At 35.4% G+C, this 27503-nt stretch overlaps 1 protein-coding gene across 1 annotated transcript in view; it reads right to left on the reverse strand.

Annotated features, from left to right (window-relative positions):
• The window catches only part of LOC119643662 (zinc finger protein 2-like), a 52088-nt gene extending 27232 nt beyond the window's left edge, over positions 1 to 24856 (reverse strand). The window contains exons 1-5 of the mRNA XM_038043058.1: positions 24716 to 24856; positions 11396 to 11563; positions 6447 to 6594; positions 3644 to 4833; positions 2421 to 3529 (exon numbers count right to left, since the gene is read on the reverse strand). Coding sequence (XP_037898986.1) covers positions 2421 to 3529; positions 3644 to 4833; positions 6447 to 6594; positions 11396 to 11563; positions 24716 to 24856 — 2756 coding nt within the window. The remainder of the gene's footprint in view (positions 1 to 2420; positions 3530 to 3643; positions 4834 to 6446; positions 6595 to 11395; positions 11564 to 24715) is intronic.
• Between the last annotated feature and the right edge of the window lie 2647 nt (positions 24857 to 27503).

Below are 27503 nucleotides of genomic sequence, written 5' to 3' on the forward strand. Positions count from 1 at the left end.
ATGATAATCAACGAATATTTGTTTATATGTGATCTTGTTCGATACTAATACGTATATTTCTTAGAATGGCTCACGGCATAAGCCATTTATGCAATTTTACAATATTACATCATTTTTCTTCAACAAAACGGTCATTAAAACAAAAAAAGAGCCGATAGCCTGTGTTGCTAGTGCTCAATGTCTTTTTTTTAGTCTAAGAATTCAATTCATTAGTCTAAAATTAAAATAATAATAATAATAAAACAAAAAAAGAATAAACAGTGCTACCAACTATCCGCATTTAACTTTAAAAGTATTAAAAAGAACGAGTGAGAAAAGTACATTCGGGTGTGATCAAATCTTTTATACCCATCTGCGTTATCCTAAAAAAAAAACAAAAAAAGTAAAAATGTAAATTTTTATGCTCTATAATATTAGGTGGGCACTGCCGACTTTTTCTATTTTCATATCAAAAACTTTTTGTCGTATAGGTTTGTGGGCGTTGTAGGCAGGTCTTTTAATATGTTTAGACGATTTCCAAATTTTTTTGCAAATTTTGAGGCGATATCTTCCGCTAACGGCAAAATCTTTACCATAGATACTACACAGTTTGGAAGACAGATGATATGAACAGATGAACGGACAGACATGTCTAAATCCATTCACAATTTGGCTTTGATAAAAATATAATACTCTGCGGGTCTGTGAAGCTTACTTCGGGGGGTTGCAATCATCATGACAAAATTAATGTACCACTTATCCTTCGGTGACGGGTATAAAAATGAGACCAAGAAGAGCAAAAAGTGTTTTCTCTTTGAGCAAAAATTTTAAATTTTTCGTTTCTGCGTCCCTGCTCTTGTTCTTTATTTTCTTCTTAATTTGCTTTTTCTATATTTTGACGAAATTTATTCGTTTCGACTCTTGAAACTCGATCTTTTTTTTTGGCCATTGAATTGACCCTAAAAATGCTGTCTTGCGTATTACATTTCCATTCTCGATCACTCTTGCAACCAAACGACCAAGTATGCTTCTTTGTTGCTAAGGGTTTTGTTTAGAATGAAGTTATATTATTATTTTGGTTCGTGTGCTTATTCGTCTATCTGGGATTGTAGGGCTCCCATTAACTTAATTGATATGTATGTTTCACTCTAACAATTAATGGAAAAAGCACGCAGACAGATGATAAATGAAGATTCAACTGGGAACACTTCTTTAACCTTTCGAAGTTTCTAGGCATAGATACTATCGAAAATTGATATACCATTTCGTATATTACGTAATGCTGATGAAAAAATGAGGACGAAACGACAAGCTTAGATAGTATTTATCGAGATGTTTATTGTAGTTGTTACTTCCGTAGTGATTGTAATTTCTGTATTACTAGCAATGCTACTCTTTTCAATGGACACACATTGTGCGTTGTAGAAGTTCATACAATTTATATTTTGTTTTTTTCGAATTTCTTTAGTTCACATATGTATCTTTCGACTTCAGTCACTCAGTTGAAGTTTTTATTCTTTAGTTAAATAGTTATTTCTCATATAAATAAAATAAAACAAATATGATAGCAAACCAAAATTTACACATTACATGAAGTTTCTAAAACCAATATTTTCAAAATCTGCTACCTACGGCGCTATCCGCTATGAGCATGTAGTTCAATTGCTTTCTTTAAATTCAAATTTGCACGGGCTAAATTATAGGCCGGGAATCCTCCCAAGAATTGCTCCACTATTGCCATTTTTTAATATTGTTCAAAAGCTGCCTTTGTGGGAATTTATACGGTGCATGCGTTGTACTTTATACAAAAAACACAGACTTTGGTACATAGGCGTGTTGGCTTTTTAGACGTGTTCTTAGAAAAGTTTGGATCAGTTTTAAATTCTTTTGCAACATTGTAGGCGACGTCTTCATTCTTGCGAACGGGGGAATGTTTATCACACATATTACACATTTGCGCAGACGGAAAGATGCATAGAGGAGGGACGTGCTAAGACTCATGCCGAATTTGAAACAGGCCAAAAATTTATATACTCTGTGCGACTTTCTTCTGTGCTTAAGATATATTGTAAAAGTGAGTGGGCGGCGCTCATTTTTTTGCATTTTTCTAGAAATATTACAGCATTATCCAAACAAAATCTACACACAAGAATTTTTTATTCCTTTTGAAAAACAGAGGTGTTGAAAGTTTACGTCCTTCGACCAATTTGGCACGTTTTCAACACTAACCCGCGCGCAAGAACTTCCAATGCTTTGTGCCAAATTTGAAGTCGATAGCTATATTTTTGCGGCCTGGAGAATGTTTATAACAGATGGACAGACAGACAACCGAATATGCCTACATTAAGAATTTGATGCTAATTAGGAAAATATATACTTTGTAGATTTTCTGAAGCTTTCTTCTGATAGGTACAAAAATATAAGTAAATTAAATATCTTACCGGGCACAATCCACGCCCAAGGGTCGGCCATTTATGTGTTCCGAACAGGCACCGATTGTGAAACTGCCGGCATTTGACGCTGTAGTGATTCCAGGGCCCGAACTTACCATATTGGATGGGTTCAACGTTCCTGTTAACACGCTCGAGTTAACAATTACATTCGACGGTGGTGATATGGTATTCGTTGCTGAGAGTAATCCTAAACCTGCAGCGGCTGCCGCGGCGGCAGTGACTATGCTCGGAGCAGTAGGCGAGAGTTGGGGCATTACTGAGGCCGACTGCTTGAAATGTTGCTGAATTTCCAGAAGTTCACATGACTTGCAGTCGATACCTTTACAATCGGTATGGTGTGGGCAGGCATTAGCTGCTGATGTCGGTGCGGGTGGTGATGTAGTATTAAACATAGCTATGGATGTGTCACTAAGCTTATTTATTAGCCGCGGGAGGGACTGTTGCTGCAAATACATAGTATTTAACTGATGTTGCAGAAACTCATTTAAAAATTTTGCTTTATTGCTGTTTTTCTCGGAGCTAAGGGTGGGAAGGGAGGCTTCTAAGGAATTAAGATGGACAGATTCTGGAGTTGACATTGATACAACAGATGATTTGAGCGAAAGCAAAGGTGAGGAAAATGAGTGTGGTATGGATAACTGAGACAAGTGCGCTGTCAATGCATCTGATTTATCAACATCATCATCGGTAGGTATATCATTACCGTCCGCCTGCACTGGCGAATTTAAAATACGCCCTTCATTTGCCGTGGAAATTTTTTGTAATCGCTGCTTTAAAAAGGTATCGGCTGTAATGTTATAAGGAAGAGAAAGTGATTTATGGTTAATATTTGAAGACCCCAAATTTAATTTCTGATGCGATTTTTGCTCGATTGTTTTGGTTATAGAGCTATTACCATTATTATTAACGCTAACGTTATCAATACCATCATTATCAATGTCGCTATCATTATCGTTATCATTATCATTGACATGATCATTATTATTCTCATTAGCATTGTCATTCTCATTCTCGTTGCCGTTATCGTTACAATTATCATTATCGTTATCATTATCAATTTCATTATCTCTGTCTCTCTCACTATCATCCTCATTTTCCTTATCACCGTCATTATCATCATTATTATCGTTTTCATTACCATTGTCATTATTATTATCGTTACCATTGTCATTATCGTTATCGTTTTCATCATGGATATTATTATCATTAACATTATCATTTGCGTTACAAGTTTCAGCATCTTGCGACAGTGAGGTTTTGTTAGATGGGCAAGCATATAGAGACGTTACGATCAAACTGTCAGGTGCTGGAAGATTATGAACTGTCAACGACGAACCCATAGGTTTTTCTGATGCTCGCTTAACCGTTAAGCTAGATTTGGTGCATGCTGCTGCTATGATAAAGCGGTTTAAAGGTGATCCGCCGGTATTGTTGTTGGTAACATCTATAGTTGTAGAAGTGTTTGTATTTGTATTAATAGATTTTAATTTTTCTAAGTTTGAAGAACCTAATGTTAAAATATTTGAATTTGTCAAAATCGAACAAACATCTGTTGTACTATCATCATAAAAATACTTAAGATGCTGTCGATGATCAGGCAGCTGTGTTGAACTCTTTTTATCACTATGGCTTTGGCTGGTATCAACGGTGGTAGAAATCATAGCAGCAGGAGCTGTGGAGAGGGAGATTTTGGCCGGATCCGAGAACTGGTTTACTGAAGCAAAGGTATTTGTAGTCTTATTATTTACGTTATCACTCTCATCATCATCACCTTCATCGTTGCTTACTATGTCAGTGAAAGTTTTAACTTCCAACGCGGTCTCCCCTTCTCTGTCAATCACAGTCATTTGGCGACTGGCATGTGTAGTGGGTTGTGATTCAATGTGCAATAAACTTGACGTAGCAGTATCCATTGGTTCTAAGAATGATATCTGGGGTTTTTCATCCATATTTCGTTGGATTATGGCACTCGAATATTCGCGTTGCAACAATAAATATTTTTCCAATTCCTGCAGGCTGAGTCCGTGTTCAATACTTGCATGCAAACTAAACGATTTTGTAATACCAAAGGATAATTTACATATAAAACACATTAAAATTGGTTTGTGTATTTTGAAGTGCGTAGCGGTTGTTGTTGTTTTTTCGTTGCGTTGCTGTAGTTTAGCATCGTTAGCGAAAATAACGCGAAACGTGCGAATTTTTGGATTAACGTTTACGTCTGTTTGTGTTCTTTGCTGTTGTTGATTTTGTTCTCTGTATATTGCATTAAATATTTGTGGCGACGCCGATTTTTTAGTTGTCGCCGTGGTCGTCCAGGTTTTTGTTATAGTAAAACAAGAACTCAAAGATGTTTTTGTTGTTAGAGCTGATGCAGTTGTATTGGTGACAGGTAGAGCGGCAACTACAAATAATAATTTTAGTATATCTGATTGATTGTCATTGTTGCAATTATTAAAAAAACAAATACGAAAGCGTCGATCGACGACAAATCTAATTTTGAATATCTATAGCGCAAGCGGAAGCACCGAGAAAAAGTGGATCATCGGGCAATTGAATAAATGTATAGGATCTCGGAGTAAAGTTTTAGGGTTGTAAAAACGGAAATCTAAATATTCACATTGTAAACAACAGCGTTCTACGAATTTCATTTAGTGGTTTTCATTTTTAAAAATCTTTATCTTAAATAACAGTAACACTGATCAAATCCTCCCCACATTTACTAAGTTAATAAACAACTCCTTCCCCACCTTTGCCTTAAAGACGCTTGTAGTAAATTTAAATCAGAAACGCAACGTTTCCTCATTGTCCAGTAAAGAAGTTCGGAAATTTCTTTCCCTTAAGAGAATTAATTCAAAATCTATTAAGAAGTGATAATGCATGTTACTTTCATAGCGCTATTAAATTTTATTGATTTGTTTTAATTTGATTTTATTTATTAAATATAACAAAAATAATTAGCCAGAGGATATTCTGAGATTAAACATAAGCCGAATATAGACATTTTGATTTTTCTGAAACCAATTAGTTTCAAATACCAAATGCATAGCGTCACTGAAGAATACTCGAATGGCATCACATTCTTTAATAACCCCTTAAGATCAAAAAATATGTACAAATAATAATATTCCAAAAAATTGGGCGATAAATTTCGTATAAAGCTGTGGTAGCAATGTTTTTGTCGCACTCTACGCAGAGTTCGGGTAAAGAATTTTGACGAAAACTATGTATAATTCATGCAGAGTCAGTTTTTTCGTAACTTTCGTTATTATCCGTAGTTTCTTTTTTGAATATATATATTTTCTGCTTAACCGTTTGACTACCAAGCAGCGCGATCGCACTGTTCAGATTTCATGTCGAGAAATACCAGACAGTTTTGAAAAAACACTGTCGAAAAATCCCAAGCAGCGCGATCGCGCTGTTTAGTTTTTATGTCGAGAAATACCAGCACATTTTGAGCATTGTCGACAACTGATTGTGCGTTATGTATTGTCGAAGTCGAGCGCGATATAATTACAATAGTACTATAGTAGTGCAATAATATATTACAAAATAAAAATTTATATTTGGTGTTGTTTTTTCTATAATTTTTGTGGAACAAACTTGAAATATTTATTAACAAACAATTTAAATGCATTTAAATACATAAAATTAAACAAGCGCTATGGCGCCGCTTGGTATTTCTCGACATCTAACCTAAACAGCCCGATCGCGCTGCTTGGGTTTCTTCGACAGTGTTTTATCAAAACCGTCTGGTACTCAAACGGTTAATATTTGCGTGATTGTTTTTACCATCAAAGAAAAAACGTGGCACATTTGCGCGACTATACAGAATTCAAGCAATTCTATATACCTGAAGCAATTATGTATATAGTGCAATAGATTTCCATTTTTACTACGAGCTCTACATAGAGGACGACAAAACCATTGCAAATATATATATTTCTCTACGATGATCACAAGATTTATGATGAAAATGGAGCAAATAGGCACTATTTGGATAATGAAGGTACATACCACTAGCTGAGCTATCACTTAAAGTCGGATTTGTTTCATTTTCTGCGTTAATTATAAATGAGTTCCCGTCGATCCTACAGACAATTTTGCCTTTACAGACTTCATCATCAAAAGTGGACATTGGTGAGCTGTCATCAGTGCATATGATCTGTAATTAAAAGCAAAGTGAGAGCTTTTTGATTATTAGGATATTTCGTATTATAAATGATAACATGAATAACAATCTCAAAGCATATCTCTCGCTCATATTTTGGATTAGGACTTTCTCATGTGTAGTGGTATTTGCTTTTATGCTCTTTTGTTTTCTATTAAAATAAGTTTCAGTTGACGACGCTATTGGGGACTCAAAAAAAATTATAAACTGTAGCTGCCGGTAGTTTGCCAATAATTTCACAGCTGTGGTTTTGACGTTCGCGACCTCCTACTATTAGATAATTCTGAATAATCGTAGATACTGTACGACTACTGGCTCTTTTTAAGACTACATATCATGATTTGGCAATGCGAATGGCGTTCTATAGAATTATTAAGCTTGACATCATATAAAAGGAAGTCTTTAATGAGTGATAATATGATAAGTGCTATAGTCTTCACAAAACAACACTAAAGGATTTCACAAAAGTTGCAAGAAGTCACCTGTCTCTATGATCATTAAATGAATTTTAAGGAGATGATGAGTTCATAGTTTGGACATTACACCCCAATCTATACAGTTTCTTGTTCTTCCGTGCCCTGTTTACTTCCCTATCTATCAAAAAAAGGAATACAAAACATTTTTTTTTTATCGATTTTATCAAACCAATTATTAAACCATTTTATTAAGGTTGTGTTACTTTTACAAACGAAATTAACATGTTTAATCTTTTCCCTTCAGCGTACAGCAAGATATTCAGATTGTGATCCTGTACAAAATCATAGGTAGAAAGCTTGCTGAAAAAGCTGCTGCTGCGAACTACAATTTAAATGCAGTTGTGTGGAAGAAAAGGAGTCAAATTATACACGGCCCACATACTCTCGTCCTTAACGGCTGTCCACTTTTCAATTGGATTCTCGGCATCGCATCGTCTTCTCTATAAAGCGAGCGTCTATAGTCATACAGTACACGCTATTGCATTACCATCCTCACCATTAAATGTAAGCTTATAACATCCAAGAAATCAAGGTTTTCTGAAGATACTATGTCTTGCAAAGTTCGGAAAACCAAAACTTCATTCAATGAAAGAAAAAACTTGTGGCTCCCATTACAAAGTTGCAATAATGATGCTGGAGAAAAGGGTTCGGTTAATTCTGCCCAAAAAAAGGAAATTATTGCACACGTGGATCCACTTGAGAAAGCAGAGGCAAGCCAGTCTCATGTAGAAATTGTTGGGTATTTGGACATGGCGACCGGCTTTGGCACATAAAGCCAGTACGTGCTCTTTGCGCTGGAAAGCATACCGAAAAGTATTATAATTACAACCAAAACCGTTTTCGCACAGACAAGTAAGAGATAAATTGATACACCAAAAGTCTGCCCAAAAAGCTGGGTTGCAAAATGTCGTTTTCCCCAAGCCAGCTCTCCAGTACTGCATAATAAATCTACATTTAAAAAAACCTGTGGTTCGTGTTAACACTTCAATTCACGATCAATATAAATCAACCTTCGCCTGTATAAGAGCAACGTGGACCTTTTTGGGGAAAATGAAATCATTCAATTACTTTCTGGTATAGTTAATCACTTCAAAATTTGAACAAAGAAATAGGGACAATTTCGTACCATAACGCGATTAGTTATTAAATATTTTTGTTCAAATGGTTAATAATTGACGCAGCTACGCCTAAAGTCGTGTTTTGGAACTGTCGCAGTGTCCACAACAAATCCGTTGAGCTTTTTGAATTGTTTTTAATCAAATATGGTGTCGATATACGTTTATATCCTAAAGCATCATTTAGATACCCCGACATATTACATCACCCGAATTATACTTGTATAAGACATGACAGAACGAATCAGTTACGTGGAAGAATAGAAATTTCAATCCACCATAGTTCCATCAATTAAAACTGATGTGATTGAAAACATCGTTTATCGCAATGCTAACGCAGCCCCTCAAGGCTCATTAGTGCCTATTTTAATCGTGGATCCTTTTCAGATGTGTTTAAAAGAAAATTTAAAATTGACCTACTTAAAATTAGGAACCAAATTTGCTGTATATGCCAGCTTAAATGCCAAATCACGGAATTGCTGCCGCACAAAGACAAATTGTTGCTGCAACACATCGGATGAAATTGCAACAATCCGGTAACAATAATACTTTACACACAAACGATTCGGCCTGTATTCTATCTGCTCGAAACTCTACGCCGCCTTTTCTGTTTTTTACCTTGATTTGTATACCGGCGGTTATTTCCAATTTGCGAGCTTTAGATGAGTTACAGTCCGATTTTTCTTTGAATTATCAAGCACTCAGCGTAGTAAAAAGATTAATGGTGTGCAATAAAGCTAGTAAGAATAATGATCGAAATTTTCTTAAAAAACCTCTTAATGACCGATCAAGTTATGTTAACTTTATATCCAAAACAGAGAATGTAGGCAATCAGTTGTATCAACTTATTTTCTATGAGCATAACAGACGCTGGTTAGCGCTCAGTGCTCAAAAAAATTCCTAACATTAATTTTCTTGGACTTTCCAACGTATTTTGTTTAGTTAGAACCAAAAACTTTCCCAAAATACAATGACGTCGTTATCGACAATAACTCGATTTTATGAACACTTTTAATTACGCGTGCCTTATCACGAATGAAATTATTTAATTCGTAAGCGCATTAAGGGATCGTTAAGTATGTGCTTAACACAAAGCAAACAACGTAGTTTGGAATGTAATAAAATTGTGCGTAAAAAGCGCAGAACTTCATTCAGCTTCTCCATTTAAGTATCGAAGTGTGAAACTTGCCTTATACGTTAATAAAACAGAAGTTTTTGCAGAAAGATTTTCAAAAAATCATTAAGCCTCATGCCACTTAAGCTCTTTTGCTAAAGAGTGTGTGGTCTGGTATAGCGACACGGAACTCAAAGTCAGCTCATGTCTCGAAGGAGGATTACGTAAATAATGACGCCGTTAAGTGTTTGATGCGCAAAACATGCTGAAGAAAGCATCCGGGTAGGGGTGATATTGAATATATAGCTCCAATATATTTCCCCGTAAATTAATCTGATTTTTATTTGCATAACTAACTCACTCATCAAACTCCAATAGTTTCCATATATGGAATTCGGGCAAAACTAGTGCAATTTCTAAGCCAAGGAAACTACCAAACTGTGTCAACTGTTAGTTCGTTGACATCTCTAAGCATCGTGGAAGGAGCGATTAGACGAAAATAATTTCTAAGAAAAATATTATTCCAAGTAAAAACTTGGTTTTAGAAGTCAATTTTATGCCAATTATTAGGCATATGTCTACATGTTAAAAAAGATTTGAGGGCTGCCAAGCCACTGGCTGAGTTTCTTCATACGTTGAACGAGCCTTTGATTTCTTTTGGAATTATGGTCTAATTTTCAAAGACTACTTGTTTTCCGCTTAACGAAGTCAGATTAGTTTGAAGCCTCTCAAAGATATTTCTACCTCTCACTTTTAATTAAATTTTCTTATGTACTATTTATTCGTGCGAATTTCTACAGGGATCTATTCTGGGTTCAATTTTGTATTCGATTTTTTTTCCTCCAAAAACGTAATGATTGGCACGATTTTCTATATGCTAATGATATTGGACTCCACTCATTGCAAGAACTTGCTTTTGAACTAGGTAACAAGTAGCAAATGGCGATTGATATAACATCTTATTATGTATATAAATAGAAAATAAAAATAAACTCAGACAAGCCCCAACCCATCTGTTTTACTCGAAAAAGAAGCCCTTGCGTTCTCTCTTCATCTGGATTGACAGTTCAAGATCATCAAATTCTTTTCTCTAATTACACGAATGCCACAGCTTTGCTATACTTCCAATTTGTCAATACCATTTTGACAAGGAAGTATAAGTGCGTCATCAGGAGACAATGTCTCTGTTTACTGCGTTTCTTGCCTTTCTCAGTTCTTCCGTTAATACCGTTAATACCTCCTAGAGTACAGTAATATAATTAAATCCTCTATTAATAAGTGCAATAGTTGTCGGCTAGCGTATATCATATATGTGCTTTTCGCAATGTTTCCAGAAACATTTTAAATGTAAGCAGTTAAACATCGAAATTTGTTAACAGATGAATTCTGTTCCCTTCATTTTACCTTTTTCAATTTTAAGCACATGCAGTGCGCATAACTATATACCTGTACTATAATATAAGTGAATTCACTTAAATTTCCCTAATCAAAGAAATAGTTGCATATGTTTACAGTGTTTGGGGTTTCTTATGACACAACTTGGGATCATTTGGGATTACCTGCAATTCATTAGTGTAAATGGAAGCTCAACTTTTGCTTTCCGATACTTAGTGACGCTTTTCATAAGGGCGTGACAAGCTGAAGTGTAAGCCTTTATATGGTGCTACGTTAATGGTGTTTGCTTACCTGGACCAAGGCAGAGGTTTCTAGCTTTTTGTTCAGCTGCGCTACGGATGAGCTTATTTTATTTTATTGTACATTTAATTATATATAATATGAATTATTAAGATTATTTTGTATACTAATTGCACTATTATGGGATTGTTGACTGTAACCCACTGTAAGCACATAGTGATTGGAAAGGGTAATAAACCCGGATTCTTTGGTGAGAAAGTGCGGAAGAATTCCGATGTGGAAATGGTGATGATGAAGTGTGCCCTGCATGTTGGTTGATAAAATGGGTTAACAAAACTTGCACGTACGCCGAAAAAACAGTCTGAGGACCCGGTCTTGTTCGATATGGTCAAGACAAAGAATGCGCCGCGAATCCATCGGAGTGAGTCGACGGTGTCTCTCTGCGGTGAACATACACAAGAGAGTAGAACAAGTACAGTGGCTTCAGGCATCGTTTGTGCACTTGTGGTTACTACGGCATCTCCCGTGATTGGCCGGCCAGCATATGTGACTGAGAAACGTTCCACAGTTGCAGAACAGGTGGCTAAAATGAGAGCGCTAACTTCCTGTCCGACTTCTTTCTCCTAACAATATAAAAACCTAGAACAATTAATAATTTTGCCAAACAAAAACTTTAAATTTTATTATTTTAATTTTTTTTTTTTTTCTGTTTTAAATAAAAATAAATTATATAGATTATATAAATTTATTTAAAACAAAAAGATATATAAATATTGTAATTAATTACGGCAATAGTTTTCCTTGATGCTCCTAGGCAACAGGTGGGATAGAATGTAGGAGAATGTCAGTCCGCTTAAGAAGGTAATCCACAGATTATTTTTTTTCTGCCCATCCGTTTTAATTAATGCACCTTCTTAGATTACATTTGTAGTGTTAGTCTGATAAGGACGATTAGAATTACTTGAACCACCCCAGTTACCGGCGAGCTAGACCACAACATAGAATGTGCCCTAATTTGTTATTACTCGTGATCAACTAAATAACTAAACTAAACTCTAAAATGCTCCATTATAATTTTGGCGTGTTAAGTTTGCAAAATCATCTGCAGTCAGAATGCTGATATTCAGGTCATCTTTTAACAGTCTTTCGTCAGCATGAGCACGTGAGAGGGTAACTGATACTATATTTTGGCTTCCTTTATGATGTTGAATCTTGAACACATAGCACCTCGCAAACCTACAGCTTAAATCACGTTAAGACATTAACCATTTTAAGGATGTACGATCTATTATTATTGTGAATTCTTGGCATCACCCAGCTGCTTTGCATGGTTTGGGACGCGTTACAAAGTACAAAAGGCGTCACTTTATATTGATATATTGGGCGACCAGGTATCGTAAACGCTGTCTTATCGCGAGATTCTCGATGTAAGAAAGTTTGCCAAAATACATCATTCATATCTAAACTGATGATAAAACTTGCTTTAGGAAGTCTACTTATAATGTCATAAACATTAGAAACAGCATAAGCGTCCTCAATCGTAACATCATTTACTTCCTACTACCAAGGCAAAGTCTGGTTTTCTTAACAACACACAAGGTGGTCTCAATGCACTGTTGTATTCTCCTAATACCTTCTAATTTTATCACACGGTCTCCTTCATCGTTGTTTGATAGGTGTGGTCCTACATCTTTAACGTGACTTATTTGATTTGCTTTATCTAAACTCTCGTTGGTAGACGACCGAAATTTGTTTGTTACCTCTTCGGGGTTGATCCCTTTGAATTTGTGTTAACTTAAGGGATGCTGAAGGAGTGGAAATAGTGGCATCAACAGGTGCTAATTCAGTAATACATCCAGCCAGTAAAATATTAAACCATTTCCAAAAATCATATCCGAGGAACAGCGATCTTGATAATAGTGGTATAATAAATATCTGCAAAACCTTTTCTTCTCCACGAAAAGTGAGGTTAGCCTTCTATTTTATGAATCAACATGTTTACACGGTTTTCCAGAATTCAAATATTCCGTTGCTAATTTACCTCCAATACGTGTTATTGATGCACCGGAATCCGGCAACCCATTCAATTTTTTATTAAATATTATAACCTCTGCATGTGGTCGGATATCATTTGCTTTCTCGAAAATAGTAGACATAATATTTTTTCGCATTAGTTTAGTATTATTCCAAGAATTCTTAATACGTTTACTACATTGGATACAGTTTTTAAATTTTGCACTGTGTATTACCTTCTATTGAAATATATTATTTTCCTGAACGCGTATATGCAATGGTCTAACGTAAATTGGAAATTCGTCTTCAAAAGTATTGAACTCCTTTTTGGCTTCAAATGGTGAAATATTATCTTTTAATCGTAGAATTGCGTTTGTTTCATAGGATTTGCTTTGCGTGCACTGCGTTGTGCATGTGCCATTACGTTTTTTAAGCTATTACAATTGGCGCAATTTGGCTTGTAGACATTCGACTTTCGACACCCATGACAAACTATTTTACATTCCGCGAGACAATTCTAATAGCTAAGAACAACTTTTTGACAATTCCAATATTTTAATTCTATTTGTGAAACTTCATCATCAATTCAGCCTGTATCTTCTACTTTTGTTTGTTCGTCCATTTGGGGAAACTCTGCAACACGCTTATGTTGTTAATGCCGCACAAATGTATGCCTCTTTTAAATACTTCGTAAAAATTGTTTTCTTGTATGAAATGTACCTCTCAAATGAGATACTGAATATACTGCTAAGTTTAATATTTCAGATTAGATTTCTGGTAAACGGGTTATCCGTTAAATCTCGAGAAGATGCGATTGGGATGTTTCATTTAGTTGTTGTACCAGTTCCAATATGAACACATAAAAAGCGTCGAAACTTTCATTATTCTTGTGCTTCCTTTCAAGAATCAATCCTTTGGTACCGATATCAGTGCACGAACCCTTATATTGCCTACGCAATGTAAAAACACACGAATCAATGGTTATGGTATCTCCAAAACCATTCAGTGGCTTTTCTCTCAAACAACACGCTGCCATTCCGCCTAACAAGGTCGAAATTGACATTTAAAGTTTGATTTGTCAATGCTTCTGCTCTATATTTATATACTTTGACAGTCAATCTTGTATTGTCTCCTGTAAATTTCAATTACAAATTATAAATTATTTCACTCACATTATCTGGACGGGCAGTCAAGTCATCGTTTCTATTAAAGTTTGGTGGGGATGAGTCACAGGGATTTAAAAATTAATTTAAGATATTTTCTAAATTTTTCTTGCGTATGGGACTGAAGATAGGTGGAGAACTAGAATACTCCATACGATTACCTGATTGAGTCTGTTTACTCTGCATTCAAATATTCTTCATTGCGTCAGCTATATTTTTTTTGAATTTGCAGACTTGACTGTGGGCTTAAGGAAGTAACAACTCTTTTCTGCTGCGAAGTCACTATTTCTATAACTAAATCACGTAACCAGCTATTCTCCTCTTTATTTTGGACTTGATGGTTCGTCTCTATTAATGAGGAATTACTTATATTATTACTTATAATATTTTTTTGTCACGATCAAAACAGGTGCTATTTGTTTTCGCGTATTTTGCAAAATATGATTTTTGATACTTTACAAATGTAATGTCTGGCTTACAGATGGAGCAAGTATTTGTATTAATGTCAGAATGCGTTGCGAATATAACAATATTTCGCGATCAATTAAATAAAGATTTGTTTACAACTAAACGATTGGTAGCGACAACACACATTTATGTTACATTATTTACATATATGTATATGTATTTATGTATTCTCTTTAAACAAAGCCTTAACAGCGATATTCCAAAGAGTGAAAATATTTATATTTTTACGGCAAAACAACTAAAAAAAATACTTATTACAACTTTACTTATTTGAACTTTCTCCTTTTTCTCCACAGCAGCAGTAAACAGTTGAACAGAACGCTAGAGAGTGGTAATAATTTAAATTAATAATAAACCAGAATGATAGCTGGTACAAACATGACAATTTACAAGCCTGCAATACCATTCTGTAGAAAAAATTCTAATTGGTACGAACTCGTTAAGTTCAAGATTGCAGTTCTTAACCGTAAGGCAACTTTTCAGTAGGTATTGTAAAGCTCTACAGTATGCATACAGCTTGTTTGCAGATATTACATTTTTCCAGCAGAGCCATACCAATTACAAGTAACCTTAAAACTCGTTAGAATAGTATTACGTAGGTTAACATATTTACTCATTTCCATACACGTATATGAATAACGTGTAATTTTGAAAAGGAATGTATAATATTGAGATCCCACATGTTTAATAGATGGTGACATAAGAGCTGATTTTATGGGCCCCTCGGTGCCCGCCAGAATTATACTGTAGCATTCTATAGTTTAGTTTACTTATTTCGTTGCCCGAAAATTAAAACACATTGAAGCACACTCTCTATTTTAGCCTAGTTCCTCGGCAAATGGGGTGGTTCAAGTAATTCTAATCTAAATGTATCATTTTACTTTTGTTTAATTTTTTTATTTTATTTATTATATATTTATTTACCTACTTATTCATTAACACATGAAATTCAGCTAAAGAAAATTACAGTCGAATTCAGTACATCTTAATAGAAAATCGTATACCAATTGTTTGAAAACTAGTGTACAATGAAAAGGAGGAAAAAAAGAAGAATAATAAAAAGCAAGTAAGTTTAAAAATAAATTAAAAAGATAAAAATAATAATTCATGTATAAATAAATAAAAAGAGAATAAAAAATGGATGTAGCACTGAAGCACACCCGCTACAAGAACAGATCCAGGTTTGAAGTGAACCCCTAAACCAATGCAAACATGCATAACCTTGGCAACCAACATTATTATTTTAAATAAAAAAAAGGACATAGTTAGAATTAAATGTTAGTTTAAGCACGACATAGGTAAATCGCGCATATTAAGCAAAGTTGCTTTAATAGACCTCATTTAGGTTTCTGCAAAAAACTATGAGCGGATTAAACAGCTCATAACTGTATTTACATTGACTAAGCTTAATCAAAATATGGTAAGGACAATAGAAGCGACCTATTTTCATAGGGTGGCGGAGAGATAATCGGGTCCTAACTCAAATTCCTAAGAGCAAACAGCAAGAATTGCTTTGGCTATGTCCCTGTGGTTCTCCACAAGTTGTCTGCTTCCACTTTTGTGAATAGGAATAAGGAAAGTACACAAAGGAAAAACGCCTAAATTAGAGGATTGGTCAAAAATCTTTGAGATAACACCTCATAATTCGACAGCGCAAGATTTAAGCACACATAATGGCATTCCATTAGATCCAAGCGCACAACTATATTTTAGAGAGCTTAACCTTTTAAAACGTCATTTTCAGAAATAACCAAATTAGGAATTGAAACCATGGTAGTTATCGGATATCGGTAGTTTGCTGATAAATCGAAATTAGCAGTTGAAATTTTCGTCGGAAGTATTCAGCAAAGAGATTTGAGATTTCAAAATCACCCGAGAAATCGGAGCTATTAAAAGAAACATGCGAGGGATGTGTGGAAATTTTTCTCTTTGAGTTAACAACTTTCAAAAAGTATTTAGGAATAGCAAAGAGGGAGGATTTAATGAAGTGAAGGTATCTGCAATAATATTGGTGTTTGAGAGAGTTAAATCTATGCCTTGCCGCCGCGAAATAGTCGAAAGCTGACCCACTTTTCGAATATGTTTTGAATAGCGTGTTTTTTCTGTTCCTGTAATATTTAATTGTCTTATTAAACCACGGGGGACACCTACTTCGAGGTCCGCACTGCTTGATCGGAACAGATGCAGAAATAGCTAGATTTTATATAGAGTAGAACGATGACAGTAAGCTTTCAATACATCCAATTGAGAAATCAAGATGAGAGTTTAGCAGTAAATTGTTGATTTTATGAAAATCATAACATTTACTTTAAAAAGTTGGAATTGGAACATTAAAACAATTCAACGAACCATCATGCTTATGATGAAAGGAAATACGCAATGCTGGATTATAAGGATCCTCAAGTTAACTGAAAGAAAGACAACGGTTAACACAAATCTCACAAAAATTGGCAAAGCAAACATCAAGCAGTCTACGATTGCAATTTGGGGTACTGTTGTATTGAACGAAATTATGATCAAATAATTAATTAAAAACACAACAGCTGCATCACGTATTGAAGTAGGAATCGAACAGTCGGAACTATGACTGTAACGCTAAGTGACTTGACGCAAGTTGATGTCACCCAACGCAATGACAATATCGGTAGGTTTAGATTGCTTGGCCACTTCGCAAATGAGGGCGGCCTGTTTCTTATATATAAATATATCAGAATTTGGGGGAGTATAGGAGCAGGTTATAAATAGCTGTTTATTAGGTATTTTCGCTCGAATGGCGGAAAATTCAACGTCAGGGGAAGTGGGAAATGTTATTGAATTGGACGGGACTGAGGCAGATATGGCAATTAATACACCACCCCCGATGCGATTCTATCGATCATTTCTGAAAACCTGGAAAAAATTGTGGAAATTTTTGAGGAATGAAAATCAGGTTTTAAGCAAGTTTGAGTGAAGGCCAAACAGGAACACAGGAACACTCCGTGCTCACTGAATTTACGAAAGTATAGCGAATTTTTGAATTTGCCCCTAACATTTTAATAAATGAGAGATAATGGTCCTGAGGAAACATTTAGTTTTTTTGAAGTCGACAGGGCTACTGCTTTAATATTACGGGGTTGCTCACGAGGGTCAAATTCCTTAAGTACGGATCCAACCGGCTACAATGATTTATTTAACAACATATCTATGTTTTCAGTCGGAACTAGCATTTTAAAAGACGAGATTGTTCTAGGTTGAGGAGGAGGAGGAGGATGGGGCTTACGTCGGCAGATAACTTTTTATGTTATCTACAGACGTGTCAGCAGCCAATCTTGACACAAATATTGCTTTTCTGGGAGGAATTGCCTTCAAGCAAATGTTATCTGTACTAGGAGCAATAGGGTTCACGACTGGGGAGTTTTGAGTTGGGGAAAATATAGACCGGGTAACCACACTTGCACGAGCAGCTTGCTCGATGTGCCCAGTTTGGCGACCAGCGTTCACACTCGAACAGCCAGTGGGAGAGGATGATGTATTATTCTCGTTATTAGTTTTAGGCGATGACGCCTGCGGAGATTGAAAGACGGCAATAGGAGGAGATACCCTTGTCACGTCAAAAAAGCTCAAACTAGCTAACTTTTATCAACGAATCAGACTTACGAGAACGAGGTGACGAACCACACGCTATGCTACGAGGTTTAACTTTGCTAACTGGGGAAGAAAACGAATGCTCAATATAACGGCACTCATCTTAATTATTTCAAATTTCTCTTGCAAGGAACGGCGATTTTTGCTCAAATCTGATAAACAATTTCTCGTCTCTGTGAAGAGTTTGCAGAAATCTATGTTCCGCTTTTTATTGTCAGGACACGATCATTGCAAGCCTATTGAGAGGTCAAGGACTGCATCAGCAGCACGGCCGATAATACCAGCACACTTTGCATGGCAAAAACTATTGCACAGCCAACACGAGATAAATCGTTCAGATTCAGGGCCTGTTTTCGACCGACATGGTGTAAATAAACAATCCATGTCCACTAAAAACAACAAAAGGAGCTTATGAAGAAAAAAAAAGAAAAAAAAAAATTAAAAATTCCACTACACAAATTTTGATCAAATTAAAGCAAACTTCTCACTTTTGTTCCCACTGTAACAAGATAGTGAAAACCAAACAAACCGTAATCAAAGATTAATAGGAAAAAGAGAGACTTTTGCTAAGAGCTTATAATGTCCGCGAACAAAATTTAGGGTAGGGTGTCAGTGGGTCTTTTCTTGGCCGTAAATGGAGTAATAACGGCATGCCGTTATTCAAAATCGCATGATCACAAAAATAGCGGCTTGCCGTTATGCATAAAGAGATCTAGCGAGAAAAAAATGAGACAATTGGAGAGAAGAAAGCAAGAAAATTATGCTCTAGTTTTCGGGAGTTTGTTTTCTTGGCTACGAAGGAGTAAAGTTTGAGTTGCGAAAGAAATCGGATGGAAGGCTATAGTGACATTAAAATCAGAATAATTGACTTTCTGTGTAGTAACAATTTATTAAAAATGAAAAAATACAATAAGGAAAATATAATTAAAAATCTGTTCTTTTACTTGTAAATGTTATCAGTTCGAATTTTTTAAACCGATATAGTGAAATTCAGGATAAGAAGAGAAACGAAATGTAAAGCAGAAAACACGAAAATCCATTAGAGAAAAATAAAGATATTGTTAAAAAGGAAAAAACGTATCCATTATGAAACAAAACTTAATGTATTATAAGAAAGGTTTTTTTGGTAAATTGAGCAAAAAAGAAACATATATTAAAGTGATTAAAATGTATAACTGCAAACAAAAAACAAAGAAGTAGACAAATGATCAAACCAAGAGAGTTTACGTTTATATACATAGAGATGTATAGTTTTGCCCCTAGGGCAAAGAAAATTGTTCTAGAGGAATCTACGATGAGTGTGAAGGGTAAAAGCCAAACTAACTCTAAAAATAGTAACTAATTCTTTAACTTCCTATGTAAAAAGAATTGTTAAGAAAGACCACATTCATGTAGAGAAATAATGGTCGAAAAATACGAAATGTAAAAAGTTAGAGATGAAAAAAAAAAAACCTACTAAAACTATTCGAATAATTAAACAAAGTGTTTGTTAAAGCCTTTTTAAGAAAATAAAAACGAAAAATCTTTATTATTCAAGACATCCTGGAAGGAAAGGGTAAGTAGCTAAGCTCCTGTTAGTGACTTAAAAGTTTGTACTGTGGTAAAATTGTCTTCCGTGGTGTTTGGCAGTTTGGGCTTATCCTCGATTGAATACTAACAGTATTGCAAGGAAAGAATCAAATAATTTTACAGTTGCGGCTATTCTCAGGAAGCTAAATGGTCAAAAGAGTAAGTTCTTCAAAATGAATTTTTCACATAAAAGATTAATATATCATGTAAGTTAAATTACACACTATTCTTTTAAAGAATTTTTCTGCTTTAGACATGAATAAAACCAAAAAGCAAAAAATACACTAAGAATTTGAAATATTTCTTGCACAGATTTAAAATCCGACTATAACACGCGGATTTGCAAACTTTATCTTTACATTTTTTTTACACATGAAATTTAGCTAAAATAGATTAAGAGCCGAATTTAATTGGCTATTAGAAATAAATCTTCTAGAAATCATTTAAAGGAAAATAAAGAAAAAATAAAAAATACCCTCCAACCCGTGGCTATAATGTAAAAGCATGGTAACCAATAATAGTGTAAAAATTTAGCTTTATTTTCAATTCCTACTAGGATATATGAATTAGAAGGTAATCTAGATGCGACATGAGCAAGATGTCATTTCGACTTTTGCAAGATTGAAAACCCCCTAATTATGTCTACATTGACTATGCTTTATTAGAATTAAGTTCTGAGACAAACGGTGGGAAACATTGAAGTTTATCTCACCAAGTAATGTCGGCCAATCGATGGCATTATTTATTAACTTAATTAAAAAGGAAACACGAGGAATAAACATACGTTTTTCAAGTGGCGGGAAAATCAAGAAAGTAATGAGCCAAATGAGTTCCAACCAAAATTTCTAGGGGCAAAGACCAGCAAGTATTTTTGAACGGCTCCTATTGAGTTTACATAATACTTATAGAAACAAGACAACGCAACAGAGGCATACTCAAGCATTAGTCTAACCAACCTCATGTATGTTGTTGAGGTGAAAACACGAATTTTCTCTCTGTTAAACAGAGCGTGAGAATGGTGCAATTCTAACCCTCGTATATTATTTTTTCTTTATTAGTTAATCAGAATTGTTGAAGTTGAGGTCCCATTTATTAGTGAATCAAACAAAGTTCAAATTACTCTTTCATTTCTATGTCTTATAAATAATACGATAATATTCCAAAGCTAATGAATACATTTGTAAAATAAGAAAATTTATCAAGAAAAAATGGAATTTTAACTTCGATGTTATCATAAAGTTATACGCATACTATATAAGAGAATAATCTGATATTATAAATGGAAAAGTGAACTAATTTTTAATAAAAATATAATCAGACTGCACCAAAATTCTTATGCTTTCCCTAATAGCTTCTACATAAGGAGAATTAAGAAAATCAATAAATATACAATAGAACATAATCCCTGAAGATATATATTAGTTGGGGGAAAAAGAAATGCATTATTTTTTCGGTAGATGGCTGCACTGATAGATTTCTCGTAAAGTATCGATCAAACAATTTCATATTTATGCTCGTTGGAAAGGTGACATTTCGTAGTAAAAAAAATTCTTTTGCTGTTTTTTGTTTGGTGCATTCAGTTGTGAGTTACAGCGTGTTAAAAATGGAAGTGAACAAAGAGAAAATTCGGTACATTTTACAGTTTTTCTTTGACAAAGGCGAAAATGCAAGCCAGGCGGCTAAAATTGTGAATGGTGCTTATGGTTCCGATACTGTAACAGCCAATTATGTGCAATTTTGGTTTCGTAGATTCCGTTCAGGAATTTTTGATGTTAAAGATGCCCCTCGCACAGGTAGGCCGGTTGTCGAAAATGTCGATAAAATCGGAGAAATGATCGAAGTTGACCGGCATGTTAGCAGCCGTAACATCGCCCATGAGCTAAAAATCGACCATAAAACAGTTTTAAACCATTTACACAAAGCTGGATTCAAAAAGAAACTCGATGTTTGGGTATCACACCAATTAACAGAAAAAAACATGATGGATCGAATTTCCATCTGCGAAGCCTTGGTCAAACGGAATGAGATAGACCCATTTCTTAGACGGATGGTGACTGGAGATGAGAAATGGATCACATACGATAACCCTGTGCGAAAACGATCGTGGTCAAAGAGCGGTGAAGCACCTCAAACGGCCAGGAAGGTTTTGCTATGCATTTGGTGGGACTGGAAAAGGATTATTTATTATGAGTTGCTTCCATATGGCCAAACGCTAAATTCTGATCTCTACTGTCAACAACTGGACCGTTTGAAGATAACGATCGACCAGAAACGGCGAGAATTGGCCAACAGGAGAGGTGTCGTGTTCCACCAGGACAACGCTAGGCCACAAACATCTACAGTGACTCGCCAGAAACTTCGGGAGCTTGGTTGGGAAGTTTTAATGCATCCGCCATACAGTCCGGACTTGGCACCAAGCGATTATCATCTCTTTCTTGCATTGCAAAATTTCTTTAATGATAAAACATTGGAATCTAGGGAGGATTGTGAAAATCGACTACTAGAGTTTTTTGCAAATAGAGACCAGGACTTCTATGAGAGAGGCATTTTGAAGTTACCTTTAAAATGGCAACAAATCATACAACAAAACGGTGCATATTTGACTCAAATCGGACAATCCGAAGCATGTTAAATAAAGTCCTGAAATTCATATGAAAATAATGGATTTCTTTTTCCCCAAACTAATATATCAATTGTGTCGTTATACGGTATATAGGTATGTTGCATTCCGTTGCTCTAGCTAATACCTTTTATGCTTTTTACACGACAATCTTAAGGGGTTAAATCCATGGTTCTACGGCCACAATTTTTTTACGATAATAGGAGTATGTCAAGCTCTTACTGAAATATTTGGAATTTTTCTTTCCGTAAGAAGAATTATGCATTTTTGTCCTTTTTTAACAAACATTTTAATTATGTTTTCAATAATAAATGAAGTTTATTAATTCTCTGACTAATGCACTTTTTACTTAGCTTGATCCCAAAGTGTTTGTTTTTGTTGTTGTTGGTTTTTAAGTGAAGTTTTTATTGCATCATATTGTGCGACAAAATATAAGATGCCGTATCGTTTGATTTCAAAGGTGTAGTGCGTGACCTTTATTATTTTTTTGCTTATAAACTGTGGGTAAGAATCGCACTTTGTTATCACTGTTCATAAATCGATTCTTGGAAAAGACCTCTGTGTTCTTTTAGTGCTTAACTTTTTAAAGTGCTTGAATTTATGATTTGTGATTATGAACTTCGTGTTATATTTTGATACATTTATAGCAACCGAGCACATCGTTAGACCTTCAACACCGACAAATAGAATAATTTGACTCTTTCATGATTTCTTATAACAATTTGTTCACCGTTTTTGATGAAAGTAAAAAAGCAATCTCATTTATAGAGATAAATGTTTATTACTTTGATACTTATAAGGCCTACTTACAATGTACCGCGCATATTAATCAAGAGTTGGACACCCAAAAAGCGATTATAGTACATTTAGATATATGTCTACTGTTTTATGCAAAAATATCCCTAAGCTAAGTCCCTTCGAAAAATTATATCACCTGTTACACATAAGCGAATTAAGAAAATCATGAAAACTAATCCGTTAATGAATGAGGGCTTTGAAATCGCTTGATTAAATCTAACTGATCGCTATATAAGAATCTGGTTCATCCATCAAAGCTCTACAATGAACCATTAATGAAAGTATCTGTACTGAAAATTTACTCTATTGAAATTTGATATAAAAAGTTCAGTTTATCTATGCTCCACTTGTTTAACTGAAAGCTCTCTCAATCTATGGGAACAAAACCCACGTCGGGGTATAGATTTACGCAAATGGAAGGAAACGACAGACTTTGTTACCACCCCAAATCATACTTTCAAATTGGTCATCGATATCCGATATACTATTAACCTCACCTCTTTGAATTCGAAATCACTTTCGTTTATACAAGCCAATACAAAATTCTAAACGAAAAATTACATGTCTACTCGACTAAAGTGACAACTTCCGCGGATAAAGAAAACATTATGTACAAACAACTTCCTCCCTTAAAATGATGTGCAATCCTTCTTAGGATGACTGCGAAAAATGTGTGGCTACCGCAAAGCGACATACGCGTTGCCTAAACTGTTTAGCTAGCTCTCACGAGATGAAGAATTGCAGAGGCAATTATTTTTGTTACATTTGCAAGCAAAGGCATCACTTTCTGCTTCACACAACGGATTATAGACAACAGCACGCGATAAGGACCACAACAGCCAACAACGACAGAGCAGCAATTATTCTTCCTTTAATAGGACGGCTAGGCCCAGCTAGGGCACTCATCAACTTCGGATCTGAAGCTAGTTTTGTATCTCATAAGTTACAAACAAAATTATCACTACCCACAAAAGCCACTAAATGTGACATAACACGGTTTAATGGGACAATATCTACTTACTCAAGTCGTACTTGCGCTATTTGAATAAGCTCTCGTGTTAACCTATTGGTTCAGATCGACGTTAATGCTCTTCTTATAATATATCTTATCGGTCAGCTTATGTACCATTTGATTCAATTGAGAATCTCCCGTTGCATGACTTGCCTTTAGCTGGTTATTCGATAAGTAAGGCACTCCAAGTGGATTTACTGTTGGATGGCTCATAAATTATGCTGGATGGGATTAAAAAGGATTCCCCCTTAGCTCAAAATACCATGTTTGGTTGGATAATAACAGGCAAAGCTGACAGTTATAGACCCTTACAGTCTGTTTCATTACTTTTCAACTCTATTGACCTTGCTGCGTTCCAGATAAGCTAGGAGAATCTCGATTTATAGCTTTACCGCACATCCTTCAATAAGACGCCCGTCTTTTACATGATCCTGAATTCAAGCATGCCTATGATAAAAGTATCATGGAACGCGACGTCTTAAATCATATCGTTAAGGTAAGTTCTGACACAAATTTCATTGTAACCCCAAAATACTTCTAGTAAATTAAGTTTAGTTTTTAACGCCTCCAGTGTCACATCAAATGTTTTTAGTGTTGATGACTTATTATAACCAGTGCCAAATTCGTCGGCCGATATAACTGTCTTCATTTTAAGATAGCGTCGCTTTCGTTACGTTTTTAATGTCGACATTGGGAAAATGTACATGCGAATACGAATATACCCTCCATATACACACTTCCAAAGACTTATCTTTCGAAACGAATTTTAAATATATCCGCGTGGCTATGAACTCTTAACTATTACTTCCGGCATAAATTGCGCGTAGCATTTAGCAATTCGGACACAACAAGCGCTACCAAAAGAATATGGAAGACGATGTGCTGATGTAGCTAATGTTATAATGTTTCACATGTGTGTTGATGGCATTCTTGCTGTTGTCACCAGTCACCAGTACTGCTAAGACTTCACGTGAAGTTGACTATGTCTTAAAATCGGCTGGTTTTTCGCTTCGAAAGTGGATTGTAAGATTATCCACTAGGTGAAGAATGTATAAACTTATCAGATAATAGTAAGACGAAAAAATTATGTATCAGTTGCAATATCGCTCACGATTATTTCTATCTCCAACCAGCTACTGCTCCGAGCAAAACTACTATCGCGCAAAGAGACAAGCTCTCTCGGAAATTGCCAAAGTTCTTGATCCAGCAAGATGGCTAGCTCCTAAAACAATAGTGGCAAAAATTACAATGCAGAAAATTTAGCAGGATAATACAGATTGAGATGAAACAATAAACCCATTAACTCTTTCCCGCTGATGATTACTTGTTAGGATTCGTTTAAAATATATTTAAGTCTATTTTACACAATATTTTTTGTTCAGTGTAATAGAATATATTTTGTTTAATAAGCACTTTTTTTCCTTGGTCAAGCAATATATTGGCAATATATTTGACAAACGCTTTTTTTGCATACCTGGACATTTACACGCTACATTTGGGATACCTGATTGGTTAAAGGCATTAATTTTACAAAATAAAAAATCAAATGTAACTTATTGTGCATTATTTTATTATAATATAAGTACCAATTTTTTTATAATAAAAGACCAGAAAATTCACCAATATCGACTGTTGTTTTTCGAATTAATTCGCGCATGATATTCTGGTTGAAAGGCCTGAATATTATTTACTCCTTAGTATTAAGCATTGATTAATGTGCCTGTACTACAAAATTATCTAAGGATAAGTTAATTTTGCTAAAAACTTCTTTTCTTTACACATCTTTAAAGAATAATTTAATTATAAAATATAAGAATTGTTTAAATGAAGCGAATTATATTGATCGGTTTGCTTTAATATTCATTTTGGTGTTTGCGATCAGCACTTAGTGCTTTCCGTAATGGGTCTCTTTCTTTTTTTCAGTTTTCCGTGTTGACAGGTTTTCTCCTTGACTTGCTCTTCATTTAATATGTCTTTAGTGATACGTCTAATTTGAGAAATAACTTTTGTGTGTGAGACTAACTTTTTTGCTTTTTTTTACCATTTTGACTTTTACAAGCGGAGGCAAAGATTGGCCTCTCTGAACTAAGCAGAAATCTCGTTGCTTTGCGTGGGAGCTTTAAGAAAATCAAGCCAATGTTCGATGAGTGTTGTTATCTAGCGCACTCACTTTCTTCCCCAGCCTGTATAAGACCGACTTGTAGTGTATTGTGCGGTATTTCTCCTCCGCCTTCGTCGACTCATGTGACTGGTCTATCCTTGCCTACAATGAAATTCTCGTGTCAAGCCTTGTGTCATCACACTAGCGCGTACTGGGAACCCGCTAATATAAAGATCTACTTTCCCTGCCATTTTCAGCCCACCATAGTACTGCAATCACGGACAGTTTTCATTGGGATAGAAGGTAACTTTCGGGCAGACATCAAGAGTAGATCGTATATCTTAGAATAATTTTCACACGGCATCAATCATCTCTCTGCTTGGTCCATAGTCGTCAGGCTTCTGGATTTTATTTCGCACATCGACTTCTATAGAAGTGAAAAGGGAACCACTATCATGTCAGGTCGCGCCGCTTCATCTCTTCTAAAGACGAAAGCACTCATCAAAGCTTCTAGGAATTACTCCACGTGCTCTACCATCTTTGTTTTAAGGGATGAAAGCCGTCCTCCTTAGCTGTTGCAATAACATTCTGGTACTAATTAAGGCGTTGCTTACGTTCGAGTTTATGGCCAGTATTTAGCGTCTCTCACCTAGAATTTGCCTTCTAAGATTGCCGACGTTATTTCGCTTCCTGGATAGACCACCCCTAACCCCTTTTCAAGGTGCTTTGCGGCATCTCTCAATTAACAAGTCATTGACATACCAAACAAATTCAGTTATGTAGCCTATTTTCTTTACAATATATGTGATACTGTCATGCAGTTCCAAATACAGTTACCAATGCGGAGCTGCAACGGACAGGCAGATCTTCAGACAGATCGGTGAGACGTCCACATTTCCATGCTTCATAATGGGAGGGGAACGGCTATTAACGTCAAGATAATCCCGAATTTCCGTTGTCAGGTCGTTAATCTCTCTCCTGGTGCAAAGGCTTCCTGCACTAGCGCAAAACCACCGTCTAACTTAAGCATACGCTGACCGAGCGTATACATCGCACGATAGCTTCCATTTCAGTATAATCGAAGTCATCTTTAGTGCTAGCCGCCGTCTGTGCGAAGCCCCTATTATGTATAAGACAAGATAAACATGTCATAAAATTTCCAGCAGGTTGACCCCGGACTTCCTTGTTCTAACAA

Source organism: Glossina fuscipes, unplaced genomic scaffold, assembly GCF_014805625.2.
Source record: "Glossina fuscipes isolate IAEA_lab_2018 unplaced genomic scaffold, Yale_Gfus_2 61514, whole genome shotgun sequence".
Taxonomy (NCBI): domain Eukaryota; kingdom Metazoa; phylum Arthropoda; class Insecta; order Diptera; family Glossinidae; genus Glossina; species Glossina fuscipes.